Source organism: Mastigoproctus giganteus, chromosome 9, assembly GCF_048544385.1.
Source record: "Mastigoproctus giganteus isolate SK-2022 chromosome 9, ASM4854438v1, whole genome shotgun sequence".
NCBI classification, from domain to species: Eukaryota; Metazoa; Arthropoda; class Arachnida; order Uropygi; family Thelyphonidae; genus Mastigoproctus; species Mastigoproctus giganteus.
The window spans coordinates 189,694,983-189,709,883 of record NC_143583.1 but is presented as its reverse complement, the minus strand read 5'-3'; the positions used below and the strand labels follow the sequence as shown (position 1 = coordinate 189,709,883).

The 14,901-nt window shown below is 37.4% G+C and overlaps 1 protein-coding gene across 1 annotated transcript in view; it reads left to right on the top strand.

The window, feature by feature from the left end:
* Positions 1–14,420, top strand: part of LOC150080967 (parkin coregulated gene protein homolog) — a 19,152-nt gene extending 4,732 nt beyond the window's left edge. The window contains exons 3-7 of the mRNA XM_090380867.1: positions 8,938–9,081; positions 11,508–11,679; positions 13,961–14,110; positions 14,198–14,253; positions 14,337–14,420. Of these exons, the coding sequence (XP_090236993.1) occupies positions 8,938–9,081; positions 11,508–11,679; positions 13,961–14,110; positions 14,198–14,253; positions 14,337–14,420 (606 nt within the window). The remainder of the gene's footprint in view (positions 1–8,937; positions 9,082–11,507; positions 11,680–13,960; positions 14,111–14,197; positions 14,254–14,336) is intronic.
* The last annotated feature ends 481 nt before the right edge of the window (positions 14,421–14,901 follow it).

The window sequence follows — 14,901 nt, the reverse complement described above, 5'->3', positions numbered from 1 at the left end:
TAAGTTCTTGCGGTAACATCGTCCATTCCTCTGTCAGCGCCATCTTCAGCTGGTGAACATTTTCTGGTGGGTGGGTGTGGACGTGCCGCTAGGCGTCTCCCAAGAGCGTCCCATATGTGTTCGATAGGATTTCGATCGCTGGAACGGGCAGGTAATCCATACGAACAATGTGCTCACTTTCCAAAAGCATATCAACAGCTGCAGTGCGATGGGGTGTTGCGTTATCATCCATAAACACGACCTCGGGGCCAATGGCACCTCGGAACAGACGCACATGGGGGAAGGATTACCTCAGTACAGTAGCGTGCACCGGTTACAGTACCGCCTTCCAGTATCTGAAGTTGTGAACGTCTATCCAAGATAACGCCTCCCCAGACGAGAACACCTCGACCGCCATATCGATCCCTTTCAGTGATGTTTGCGGGGGTGATACCGTGTGCCAACCTCTCGCCAGATTAGCTGACGTCCAGAATCGCTGCTGAGACTGAATCTACTCTCATCAGTAAAGATTTTGTGGTTGTAACTTGTAGAAATAATGTTGGTTCTTAAGTTTTGCACACTAGTGTATATATATATATATTTTTTTTTTTTTTTTTTTTACAGAAAGGCCGAATTCAGTATACGGTCATGTTACGCTACGTAACGAACAGAAGGTTGCGTGAAGGATGGGAACTAAGAAAAATAATCGTAATTAGAAGGGAAAAAAAAACACTTACTAGAGAGGTGATGTTTTTAATCGATGACCCTGAAGGAACCAGGCCCATCAAGTGAGGATTCTTTCATGGAGATGCCCTGAGCCCACTGTGGTTCTGTCTAGCACTTAGACCTCATGCTCAACAGTGGCAAGTACGGATATAACCTCAAAGAAGGAAGGAAGAACCTGTACACCCTCACTCACCTGATGTACATGGATGACATCAAGCTCTACGCGGTAACCGTGAAGCAACTCCAGCAACTACTCCGGATCACCGAAGAATTCAGCAATGATATTTGGATGGAATTTGGTCTAGATAAATGCAAGACCCACGGGTTGCACCAGAGAAAATTAGTCAACCGAAACTACCAGCAGCAGAGTGGTAACGAGATCGAATCCAAGGCAGAGGGAGAGGCCTACAAATACTTTGGGGATAATGCAGGCTCAGCAGTTACAGCACAAGGAAATTAAGGCCTGCCTGACCGAAAAATACCATCAGATTCTCAGGAGCCTGCTGAAAGCAAAGCTGAACGGAGGGAACACAGTTAAAGCCATAAACACCTGTGCAGTCGTAGTGCTAATATACTCCTTCAGGGTCATAGATTGGACTAACACCGAGCTGGAGGATATCATGAGAAAGACAAGGGCAATGATGACCAAGAGCCACCAACACCACCCGAAATCTGCTGTGGAGAGAACTGACAATTGGCCGGAAAGTAGGAGGAAGGGGCTTGATAGACCTCATTGAGCAAAAGAAGACAGTGATAGTTAACCTGAAGGATTACTTCCAGAAACACACAGCAGCACTCCACCAAGCCATAAGGAAGATAGACAAACGGTATACCCCACTCACCCTAAGCGAGGAGTCCTCTTCCAACTAGGACGCACAAACGAAGTTATAAAAATGGACAGAGAAGACACTTCATTGCAGACACTATAATGATCTCCATCAAGATCACATAGATAAAATTGCTTCCAATGCATGACTCACGAGCGGGACGCTCTTCCCCGAGACTGAAGGATTTATGCTCGCCATCTAAGACCAGGTAATCAACACCAGAAACTATAGAAAATACATCACCAAGGAGCTCGGAATGTCCGATGACACATGTCGACGATACCACCTGGCCTCAGAAATGATCCAACACATCACCTGCAAGGTGATTACCCAGACTGAGTACACGCATAGACACGACCAGGTAGCCAGGATAATACATCAGAAGCTAGCAAGGAAATACCAGTTGATCGAAGAAACTGTGCCGTACAACAAGTACGAACCCCGGGCAGTACTAGAGACCCCAACCCACAAGCTGTACTGGGACCGCACCATAATAACGGATAAGACAATCCCGCAACAGACCGGACATAACCCTTGTGGACAAGAAAGAAAAGGTTACCTATCTGATTGAAATAGCGGTACACAACACTGGTACCTGCAGAAAACCCATGGGGAAAAAAAACAGGAAGTACACGAATCTAAGATAGGAGGTCAAAGAGATGCGTCATATGCAACAAGTAACGATCATCCCGATCATTGTGTCAATCACAGGTATGGTGCCAAAGACCCTACATAAGAGCCTAGCAGCAATAGGTCTCCCAGCGAACACCTATAAGGAACTCCAGAAAGTCGCAATCCTGAACACCTGTAGGATAGTCAGAGAGTTCCTCGACCAACAGTAACACCAGACGTAACAACAACCACTCTGTGTACTTGGTAGCAATACCCGTCACGAGGTGGAATCCCCAATCAGGAGAAATAATATAAGACAAATAATAATAATACATACTTCTTTTAACAATAAAAACAAGAGAAATTAAATAATATAATTAAATATATTTTTCTGCTGAATGAATTTTTCTTAATAATTCATTATTTAATTGATTCATTGATGCATTTAATTTATGAATTCATGAATGAATTCATAATTCATTTCATGCTTGCTTCTGTTTTTCTCCTCACTTTATGAAGTTGGAGGGGGAGAGTTTTCTCATCATAATCTGTCCTAGTTTGTAGAAAGAATTTGTTTCGTAAAAACGGAATTCATTTGAATAGAAGTGTAGCAAAGGTTTTGCTAATGTTCACTGAAGAGACCTTAAAGGTTCAGGGAAACCGGGGGTTGGGTATCAAGGAAGTCGTAGGAGTGATATGGTTAGTGGCAATATGCCAAAATTCTAATTGCGGCCTTTCGAAAGTACTTGTGTGCGATCTCAAAATTACTTTAAGCACAGAAAAAATACAGTGAAAATGAGAGCAAAAACCACTTTTGACCAAATCCATAGGAAAAAGCATGGATAAGGAATATTACGGTGGAGCAATGAAATACAAAATATAATTTGTCATGGTAATACCAGGAGTGTTGTAAATTAATTAAACGGAATTTCAGCTTTTGATTAAATCGACCAACACGAGGGGGGATCAGAAAATTTTGGTTTCGATTTGACAATTCATTTTATTTTCTTTGCAGCACTGAATGAAGTGAAGTGTCACAAGGGATACAGCGGAATACAAATTAATGATTCAGTTTCTCTTTCTACACCCAAAACATTCACGTAGTAATGGTCGCTGTTTATGGAGAAAACGTTGTTACACATTGGTATAAATAATTCAAATGTGCAAGAACCTCAGTATAGGCCAGAATGTCCAGCAACTACTGTAACAGAAGAGAGTGCTGCGAAAACTGAGTCATTAATCGTGAGAGATCCCCGTATTAGCATCAAAGAACTAGCTGAAGAACTCCAAATTAGAGTAGAGTCTGTGGAGAACATTATCCGTCAACAATTGCATATGAACATAAGGTGTCTGCTAGATGGGTTCCCAGACTTCTGACTCCTTACCATGAAGAAGGAAAGGGCACGATGTGCAGATGAAATGTTGTGGATGTGCCAGGAAAAGCAAGAGGAGTTTTTCTTCAAGGCTAGTCACCATGGATTAAACTTGGGTCCATCACTATGATTCCGAAACTAAACAAATGTCAAAACAAAAAGTATTATTCCAACCTCCTCATAAAGCTACGTGCTGCTATAAAAGCAAAAAGCCTGGGAAAGCTGTCAAGGTTAATCACGTGCTTCACGACAATGCCCCTGTGCAATCCTCGCATGCTGTTGTGAGATGTGCCCATGAATATGGGTTTGAAATATTGCCGCATCCTGCTTATTTCTCCCGACCTTGCATCGTCGGATTTCTTCTTCTTTTCTGCCCTGAAGTCATTTCATCGTGGAAAACAATTTGCTGCTAATGATGATGATTATTATTATTATTATCTGTTTATTTCCATAAGGAAACCACCCCGGACGGCAAAGTGCCAGGAGGGTGCTAAGTATATATCAGGGTACGAGATATTACGTGCAGTGGGTTACATATACTGAACACGTAGTCTCGTCCCGAAATATTATATACACATTTTATGTTTAATATATACAGTATTTACACATTAATGATTCTGTACATACGTTATACAAATCATATATTTGTATATTCGACTCGGCAGCAGAAATCATTAGGTGATTTCTGCTGCCGAGGCGTGGTTTGAAGGACAGTCAGACGACTTCTACAAAACTGGCCTGCGGAAGTGTATTGAGAGGTGACAAAAAATGTGTCGTTTTGTCTGGTGACTATTTTGAAAAAGTGTAATACATGGTGTTTGTTTCAACCTGTTACAATTACTTTTGGGTGAATAAAAATCGTTTTTGAACACCTCCCCAAATACTGCTGGGCCACTTCACTAGCTCCATGAGCTCAATGGACAAAACAATACACACCAAAATATCCATATACTTTTAAATCTCTGGCCTTTACAGTGTATAACACGACAATGTATACTACGCGGTGATGGGGGAACTCCTGGTGCCTTTTGACCCGAAAACACTAACACCATGAGCTAAGAGTATATTAGATCGGCGTTGGTCTGAATCACTCTGCTTTTCTGAATAATGATAACTTTCGGTATGGAAGTTGACTGGCTGTTCAAGATTAATCACTAGGCTCCTTCACTTCTCCTATTAGCAGTAGTGTGAGTAGTACTGTAGTAGTCTTCTAGTGAATGATCCTGAGCAGTGGCGCGTTATACCTTCATGGGGCCCCCACCCAAGGCAAAATGGAATTTGGGGTCCCCATCTAAAGAAAAAAACTAATAAAGAACATTTTCAATTTCATTTTATTGTGACAACAAAACAAACAAATTATATGACATACGAACTAAATATAAAATTTAATCAAAATAGGTAAAAACCATTTTTGAAAAAAAAACGTAATTTTCAAATTAATCTTCAAGTAAAGACATATATAGTATCTTATGTAAGGCGGCTCCCAAACGCTAGTTCAACTCCGCCGTGGTACACTGTGATGTTACAAAAACTCTGCAGAAAGGCCAGAAATGTGTGTAATGCTATGTTTGTGCCGTATATGTGTTTGTTATGTTGTTTAGTTGTTTCTGGTCGCTTTGCTATCAGGAAGCAACAAGCACCAGGGCGGTGCGTCCTGATACCTGTCTACGCCGCGAGGAGGCGGGCCACAACTGAGCGCGAACCACAGCAAAAGTCGAGCGCCACGTACCGAATGTCCAAATCATTCAAAATATGAACAAATAAAATTAAATTTAAACAGTAAATTAATATAAATTATAAAAATAAAAGGAATTAAAAGTTAAAGGTATAAAAAATTTAAAGTAAAAATACATTTTTGAAAAAAAAATTTAAAAAAATAATCAGAAAAATTAAAGATAAAAATAAGTAAATAAAATAAAATAAAAATAAAGATAAAAATTAGTTAGTAAAATGGGGGAAAAAAATAAAATTAAAAAATCCCGCACCAGTGTAACCTGAATCGGGATCATCTGGTGGTGCCAGCAGATGATCCCGCCTCAGGACCAGCCTGAGGCCAGCAAGAGATAGAAGTCAAGAAGACACAGCGATATCATTCGGCGTTGCACAAGTTTGATAACCAACTGTTCAAGTCGAAGATGGTGGTGAAGATGGTACTTGAGCTAAAAAATGGTGGTAGTGACGATGGTGGTGGTGTCACGAGATGGCGACGATAAAGATGCTGATCTGGACTGAAGGTAGAGCTTGGAATAGTAGTTCCTGAAATTGGGGTACTACTGATGAGTTGTCCACGTCTGGCAAAGGCTTTATGTGCAAAATCTTGCAGAAGATGAAAAATTTTCTTTGGAGTTCAAGAGAGACGACTCATTGCCATGGGGAGAATGGTTGACACAGAGCAGACAGATGTTGACGAAGATCCAAGTAATATGGACAGGTGAAAAGAACATGCTGCCAGTCTTCTGGACTGCCACAGTCAGACAGATTAAACATAGCAAGTTTAGCACGAAGAGAACCATGGCCAGTTAGAAGAAAAAGAGTGCGGAGACTCGGACTGAACCATTTTAGAATAGACTTTTGTAAGGCAAATGACACAGATGAATCTTCAATTAAAGTTCATTGACCTTGGAAGATTAAAATCACTTAAAAATATTAATAAAAAACAGCAATGAGTTTTTGAAACAGTGATTTTGGAGCCCGCCTCTGATCGGAGGCCCTAGGCAGATGCTTTTTTTTTTTTGCCTATAGGATAACGCTCCACTGATCCTGAGCTACAAATTTCTTTTTATATCTTCCATTGTCCAGTGACTTGAAACGGCTATCAAGGGGGCCCAGAACAGTAATTAGGTATTACTAGTTACTCTTCTGGGGGTAAATAAATAAACATTTAAAGTAAATTTGGAGTAAATAAAAATTTATTTACTTCAGAGTTAAAAAAAGTAACAATATTTAAATAAAATAAGATAATTATTTTTGAACCTTACGGCTTGTGCCTCTACTTTTGATGTACTCAGGGCAAGTGTCCAGGTGGCTCCATTCTAGTGACGTCCTGGACGACTTGAAGAAATTTCGTTAATCTGAAAGGACACAGGACTACAGGACTATTGCCGTACAGGTTTATTATCCTGAAATCGAAAAGTCGTGCCATTAAAATTTGGCCATGTGAAACGGATCTTAAATTATCTATATTTCCGAATGCTTGCAAATTAAAGTAATGAAAAATATGTTTTTCGAGTTTTCCAGATTCGTTTGGCTAAAAGCTGACTTTGCATTAAAAAAAAAAAAAAAAATCAGTTTTATCATTTATTTTATGCTTATTCGTTTTATATGATTTTATTATATATATATTTTGTATTGTAATTCTGCCACTTTATTTTACCGCAGCAGTTTTATGTTATTTTAACTTAAAAGTGTCATTCTGTATATTCAATGTAAAACAGTATTGCATTTTATCTTTTCGCATTAAACCATTGATACGTCATGCTGGATTAAACGATTGTGACGTCTTGACTGGTCTGATTGTTAGTTCAAGCCTCATATAACAATTTATAATCCAACAGTTTCACAACATACTGAGACACCATCACCTTCGGACACCGCAGCCTAACATCTCGCCTTAACATCCGGCGTAAGGGCAAAACATCTGCCCCACTGACAGAAATTATTAACATCCGGAACGAACCATAGAATACCATCATGGAGAAAAATTTCCTAAGAATAGAACAAAGAAATCCAATAAGAACTGTGCCCGGCTTTACCATGCAAGCCCTTCAAGAAAATACACGGGTAAAATAGGTTAAATGTGCTACTAAAGAATCAAATTTATTCTCAAATATATTGAATCAAGAACCAAATATATTTTCAAATAAATCTCTAAGAATCAGACAACAATAATATTTTAGGCTCCCCTCTTAAATCATCGTCTAATTTTAGTCTCAAGTTATTCTGTCACACGTTTCCTGATATTAATTGGGAAATGTGCGTTCTTTAATTTAAAACAAACTTGTTTTAAATTAGCAAAAGGCAGCTCAAGTTGTAAAACACATACTTTGTCTTTTATCATTTATTTTATGCTTTTAAAATACTGACTTTTAATATACACAGTCTTAAGCTGTGTATATTAAAATGACAAACTGTCAAGGACAAACTGACACAGTCTTAAGCTGTGTATATTAAAAGTCAGTTTGTCTGGTTTGTGGAATTAAAAAGAAATTCCATAAACCAGAAATCGTTTGTGAAATTAAAATATTTAATCAACTAAACATAAATTTTTATTTATTTTATTTTATTATTTTTATTTTTATTAATTATTATTATTATTTATAATAATAATAAGGATGGAGTCTTCTCCGAGAGGGATGGGCTATCGGAGAAGACTCCATCTTCAAAAATCCATTCATCCAGAGTCGAGATAACTCAACTCTCGATGAACGGATTTTTTAAAAAATTTTATATTTGGGGGAAAAAAAATTTGAGAAAAAATTTTGAAATTAAAAAAAAAAATTGTCGTGCCAATCCAAATCAGACGTTTAGATTATTATTATTATTATTATTTTATTTTATTTTTATTATTATTTTTTTTTTTTCATACATATCACGAGTAATGCGTATTGCATTTCAATTTTTATCAAAATCCAGGCGAAAATAAGACAAATACTGCAAAATTGGGGGAGAATACCTAAATAAAATTTCTGTTTGTACTCCGTACAAACAGAAATTTTATTTATTTATTTTTATTTATTGTATAAACAGAAATTTTATATTCTGTACTCTGTACAGAATATAAAAACAGCACTGTATTTAGTAGTCACGCTGGCTTGACACACTGTTACTAAAATCGAGTGTACTTATGTACACTCGTTCCTGACTATTCGGCTAGGGCAGCAGGTTGTGAGGTATCTGCAGTGAAGTTGGTACTACTCATATATTATTAATAAATTAATTAGTAATTAATGAATTGGTAAAAAAGTTAATTGCTTTTAACTCTGTTAATTACAAAAAATGAAAACTTTAATTAATTTAGAGAAAAAACCGAACGCGACGAACTGTAATGCATATCACCAAACATGTCTAAATTAACGTGAAGATTTAGTACGGCTTTGGTTGATGAGAATGCCTTTTGCTTCAATAAAAAAAATACTCAAGGATAAAGAGGTTCAAACAGTTGGGGGGGGGGGTGCAGACACCGAAATTTTCGCGGCATATAATATATGTGAGCAGAGATATAATGCTGAAGCTGACATAAACCGAACTCCCGACGACTGAATAAATCGAGGTGTTTACAGAATTTCCCAAAATGTATATACGACCATCTAAAACAACTTACATCAGGTACTACAGTGCTCTCTTTTTTGTTATTTGCATTTTATTATATGCTTCTTCACAGTATAAAATGTAATTTAATTTGTTACTCTTTCCACCTGTAGGTACCAGAACCCCCTAGTACAGGTGTGCTTACTGTGCACAGAGATAAACCCTTGCCTCCAACAGAGTTTAGGAATTATTATCACAGAAGAGAACTCCCCGTTGCCGTCACGTATGGTAAACATAAATGTGAAGCGAAATGGTTGGTAAGTCTGAAGTTATGCTATTCCCTTAGTTGTACACTACTAATGACTGATTTATAAGAATTATTTTTTTAGTAACAAATTGATTTTTTATTTTATCTGAACGTTCATCACCTACGATTTTTCTTTTGGAGCAGGGCATCATAGCGGCTGTTATGACTTTTAGAGAAAATTAGTTTCTTGTTTTTTCGTTTTCATCGAGTCTCTTTGGGAGAGTAGGGTTGAAGCCTGGAATCCCCCGGGTATTCCCCTAACTGATCATGCTCGTAATAATAATTATTACCACTTATATCATTTATTATAATTTATATTATTTTTATTTCAAATTTCAGTACCCTATATTTTACCACAATCCATACGTCCGGGTCCATAGCTCCAGCTTTTATTAGCTGTGGTGGACACCATTAATTCACAAAATGTTGATAAAAAATATACATATATGTTCGCCTTTTTTCATAACGTCGCTAAGACATTTGAGCCTTAATAAGCAGAGTGTAATGATAGAAAATAATATGGGTTGTTTTAGAGTATGCTTCTATTTCAGTAGGCAAGAAATTTCAATAAAGGTATAATTAGATAGTATGAATCAGAGCTGTAATACTCAATATGTTCTACGTTGATAATAATATTAGTAAATTTATAAGAGGAGTTTACCTCAATATAGTACGTGGAACACTTCCGTATGATACCCTCCAGAAATTAAAACGGAAAAAACGAAAAAATCGACAACTTACCGGTCCATTAAAGTAAAATATAAATAATTAAAGTAAAATATAAATAATTAAATAATCAATTTAACACAATTCAAAATCAATTCAAAACAATTAAAATTAAAATTAACGCAATTAAAAGAATAACGAAAATATTCAAAACGATCTTCCTTCCTGAAGCTGACAATGCTTTTCGACCGACTGTCGTGATCACAGGAATGAAAATCACCGAATCAGGCTAAACCTGCAACTTAAATAGTGATTATGTGTCTTCGCGCATGCGCGTAAAGGTCCACGCATCGGAGATCAAATATGGCCGCCGAACATTAACAGAATTCTCGTGTAATTTAATTTCAATGGTTTCTGCAATTAATAGTCGCGTATAATTACGTTGAACGTTAAGTATTTTGGCCTCGTTAAATAAAAAAGTATGTTTTTCGTTAATGGCATGAAAGGCTAATTCTGACGCTGCTGAACGAGAAGCACGAACTGAGGCTTCGTGTTGATTTACACGAATATTAAGAGAAAACCGCGTCGAACCCTGATAAGACGAGTCGCAATCACCGCAAGAAATGTTGTATACTAGATCATTAATTTGTGTTGCGAACGCGGAAAGAACCGAGCGATTGTTCAGTATAGTGTGTAACTTCCGTATAGGCCTAGCTATAATTTTAAATTCGGTATCTTTAAAGAATCTGTTAAGCTGTTTTGTGCCACTGTTCAACGTATGGGACAGAAATAAAGTATTTTTTGATATTACTATTGTTGATTGGTGCAGTATTTTGTATCCTATCCTTAGCTTGTACCCTAATTCGATTTATTGTGTTAATGGGATAACCCCTGTTCAAGAATCTGCTAGTTAATATTTGTATTTCTGAGTCCAAAGCAGAATCCGTCGTTGAATATTTATAGGCATATATTTATATTTTACTTTAATGGACCGGTAAGTTGTCGATTTTTTCGTTTTTTCCGTTTTAATTTCTGGAGGGTATCATACGGAAGTGTTCCACGTACTATATTGAGGTAAACTCCTCTTATAAATTTACTAATAAAGGTATAATATAGCACATCCGGAAATTGAGTGAGATCTAGCGTTTGCTATTTTCAGAGGCGAAAACTTAAGTTTTCAGAAAAATAAATAAATAAATAATAAACTGTGCACCCTTCACAAGAAATTGACTAGCTAAACCGCGGTGTGAATAAAGTCCATAAATATTACTCCCTCTTATCAGTACAGAGAAACATTTAGGGCTTTATTCACACCTTGTAGCCTTAGTAGCTTTGGCACTTATATGAAAATTCCAACATAACTCTGACTTCGGGCTGAGCTCCTTTTGGCCGTGGGGATATAGCAGTGGCTGCAACATGTGTACCTCGGCATACTGGATGTGCCGCGACCTTCTTCAAATGTGCTGCGAATATTCATCTTTCAACTGCAAGTGTGACTTCAATGAAAAGATTTCAAACAGCTGATCTAAAGGATGGAGTATATTAGAAAAAAAATCGCATTTGCAAGGGGGCATGTTGTCAACTTTCCGCAGAATATGGGTCAAGTTTACTACTACATTTTTCCACTATATTGTTCAAGCCGATTAATTATTACTGTTAGCATCGTATTCATCCTGTTTGCCTTTAATTTTTTTTTTCTTTCCGAATAGTTTCGATATCATTCTTGTAAAAGCGATCGTTAGCTTCATCAGAACTATCTTTTACGTCTAGGCTGATCTCGACAGGCTCAACTATCGCTACTATCTCCCCATATTTTTTGAAGGACTTTCAGAATCTACATTTCCATACGAAATGCTGGTGTTCCAAGGAATATATGATATGCTCCCAAAGGCCAAGGATGACATACTCCGAATTCTCCCTAGACTCATTCATTCCATGAAAAGTAAGTAATCCTATACCATTATTTCAGATACTTTAATAAATGATTCCAAATATGAAAATTTATATATTGGATTAAGTACTAAAAATGGGTTAAGAGTTGAAAAACTCACAGACACGACCATTATGGATACAACATCAGAAGCTAGCGAAGAAATACCAATTGATCAAAGAAAGTATACCGTTATATATCTTTATTGCAGTCAGTGAACAGTTACATGGATGCCTGATGCAATACCCATAACAGCAATACCGTTTCTCTAGTACCTTAGGCGTACTAGAGACCCTTACTAGCAAACTGTATTGGAATCACTCCATAAGGACAGACAGGATGATCCCGCACAACAGACCGAACATAACCCTCATTGACAAGTAGCAAAAGACTACTTACCTGATCGACAAAGCGGTACTATTCAATCCCACAGGGTTCGGTGTTGGGTTCTCTGTTGTTTTGTATATTTGATGAAGGTATATCAGGCTTACTGTCGAAGTTTGCAGATGATACAAAGGTGGTTGGCAGGGTTGTTAATGACAGTAATGGCAGTGTGCTCCTGCAACAGGATCTAGAAAATTTGGGCAGATGGGCTAAGAAGTGGCAACTGAAGTTTAACCTTGACAAATGCAAAGTACTGCATATGGGTAGAACTAACCTCAGAGAAACGTACCAACTGTGTGGTACTATACCTAAGGTGGTACAAAATGAAAAAGACATGGGAGTAATTGTGCAGTCAGATATGAAGTTTTCTGAGCAATGCAGACATCCGCTAGGGCAGGTCATGGGGTTTTATCAACGATATATAGGAATTTTGCTAGCAGGGAAAAGGAGGTGATTGTCCCTCTGTATAAGGCAATGGTCAGGCCACGCCTTGAGTACTGTGTACAGGTCTGGAGGCTTCATTTTAGGAAGGATGTAGATTTTCTTGAGCGTGTACAGAGAAAGGCAACAAGATTGGTGAGGGGAATGAAGGGATCCTCTTACCAAGAGAGGCTTAAGTTCTGCAACTTGCAGTGGCTGGAGACTAGGCACCTGCGTGGTGATCTGATTGAGGTGTATAAGGCCTTGAATGGGTTGAGCACGCTGAATTCTGATGGAATCCTTCCACTTGTTCAGATTACGAACCTAAGGGGGCATAAATTCAAATTAAGAAAAGACAGATGTAGAATAGATGTGCGGAAATTTGCCTTTAGCCAGCGGGTGGTTAATTGCTGAAACAAACTTCCATCTGTCGTTGTGGAAGTTGATAGCTTAAATAAATTTAAGGAGGAACTGGACAGGCATTTGGAGGGAATGGTGTGATTTTTTTTTTTTTTGGCTGATGCTGCATAAGCATCAGCCAAATACACTTGCTTTCTTGCATCACATGCCACTACTACCGGAAACTTCCAATTAGGCTTTATGGCGGTCCCAATGACGACCAATAATTCCAACGTAGTTCTTTATCAAAGGAATTCCAGGGAATTATTCAGTATTAATCATTATGTAGCAGTAAATAAAAATCTACATTTTTTATCATGAGGGGCTATAGCCCCTATCTGGGATCGTCATGGACACGCTCACTTTCCTCTAACATCAGTAAAAGGAACACTATCGCAGTAGAAATCTGCAGGCTTGGAGAGACATTAATGAACGGCCGAACTGATATCCACATTTTTGAGGGAAACACAGGGTTAAGATTCTTGAGATCTATGTGAAGCATGTCAGAAGTGCCAGAGCCATTGAATTCATTTATTATTATTCTTTGTTTTATTTATTTATAAATAAATAAATGCTGTTTCGCATGGGGATCAGCTGTTTGAGTAATTCTTTTAAAGTGAGACTATTTTTCAAGTGGAGTGGCCAGTTACATGGAATGCTTTAGAAGACGAAATGGAGCATGCCAGGCTCCTATCTGAAACATACTATATGCTAAAATCTGCTCATATAGAAATTTATCATCTGATCTCGTTGTGAAAGTTCTTTCCTGTCAGGGGTGATTACATTTCCTATTAATTATCTGAATTGTGCAGATGGTCCTCCAGTTCTGTGTAATGTTCTCGTGATTATGATTCATGAAAATATATTTTTTACAAATTTAGTATAATCGAGTTCTTTATAATTGTCAGCACTGTTCCAATAAAGATTTGAGAGAATGCCATAAAATGTATGTACATCTTTTCCTTGATGTCCCAGATTTTGTAATAGCTTTTGTACATTAGCATAGTTGCAGGACTTTTGGAAAATAAATCTTTGAATGCATAAGACAGTAAACGTCTTTATTAATTTTTTCATTTTGTTTCACTTACAGAAGCACTAGAGACTCACAATTTAAAAGTGATGGTAAACACCTTTAAATTGACACAGCGTATGGCCACAGCCTCCCCGTTAGTTGGACTGGCACTAGTTCGCCACTACAGGGACTTACTTCATGTGGCAAGGATGTTTAAAGGCAAAAACTGTAAGTTTATTTTTCTCTTTTTTCTGGAAAACTCCCAAAATGCAAACAAAAAATAACTTTATAAGTAAAATGTTTATTCGTTCCAAGACAAAAAAGATTATTTTATGACCCGATTACAGTTCACAAAAAGAAGCTGGGAAAAGGTAGGCTTACAAGTCTTCTTGGTGGCAATGCAGCAAGAGAATTTAAATTTAAATCCCTTATAATCTATATTTTGACATCCTAGGGTCATGAAGGGCTGATCGGAAAGTTCTATGCCCGTACATTGTCGATTCAACAGAAAAGTCTAGTTGACAGTTCGTTTGTTTAGAGGTTGTGTTTTTATCTGCATTGGAAAAATCTACAGTTTAAAGCTTTCATTTCCAGCAAACACAACCGTTATTTATTAATAGAGTCAAATGACCCAGCAGTCACCTCTAGTTTTAATTCTACTACTGTCGCTGAGGCCAATGGAAGGCAATATACATTGTATTATTGTATTATACATTATTGTATAATATTGTAATTCTCATGGAGTACTCCAGAGAGCACATGTCTGGACCTGCTTTATTTAATAATTTTCTTATTAACAAATGATTATTGATCTTGAGTTCGCTCTTAGAGACTTGCCTCAAAAAAAAAAAAAAAACGTATTAATCCAACAGACTAATCGAATCATAAACCAATCTATCCCCTCAATATCAAAACGACATAGAGAAGAAGCTAAAGCTTTACACACACTTAGACAAAACCGCGATATCATTATTCAAAAGGCCGACAAAGGCGATACAGTAGTTATTCTCAATAAAGGA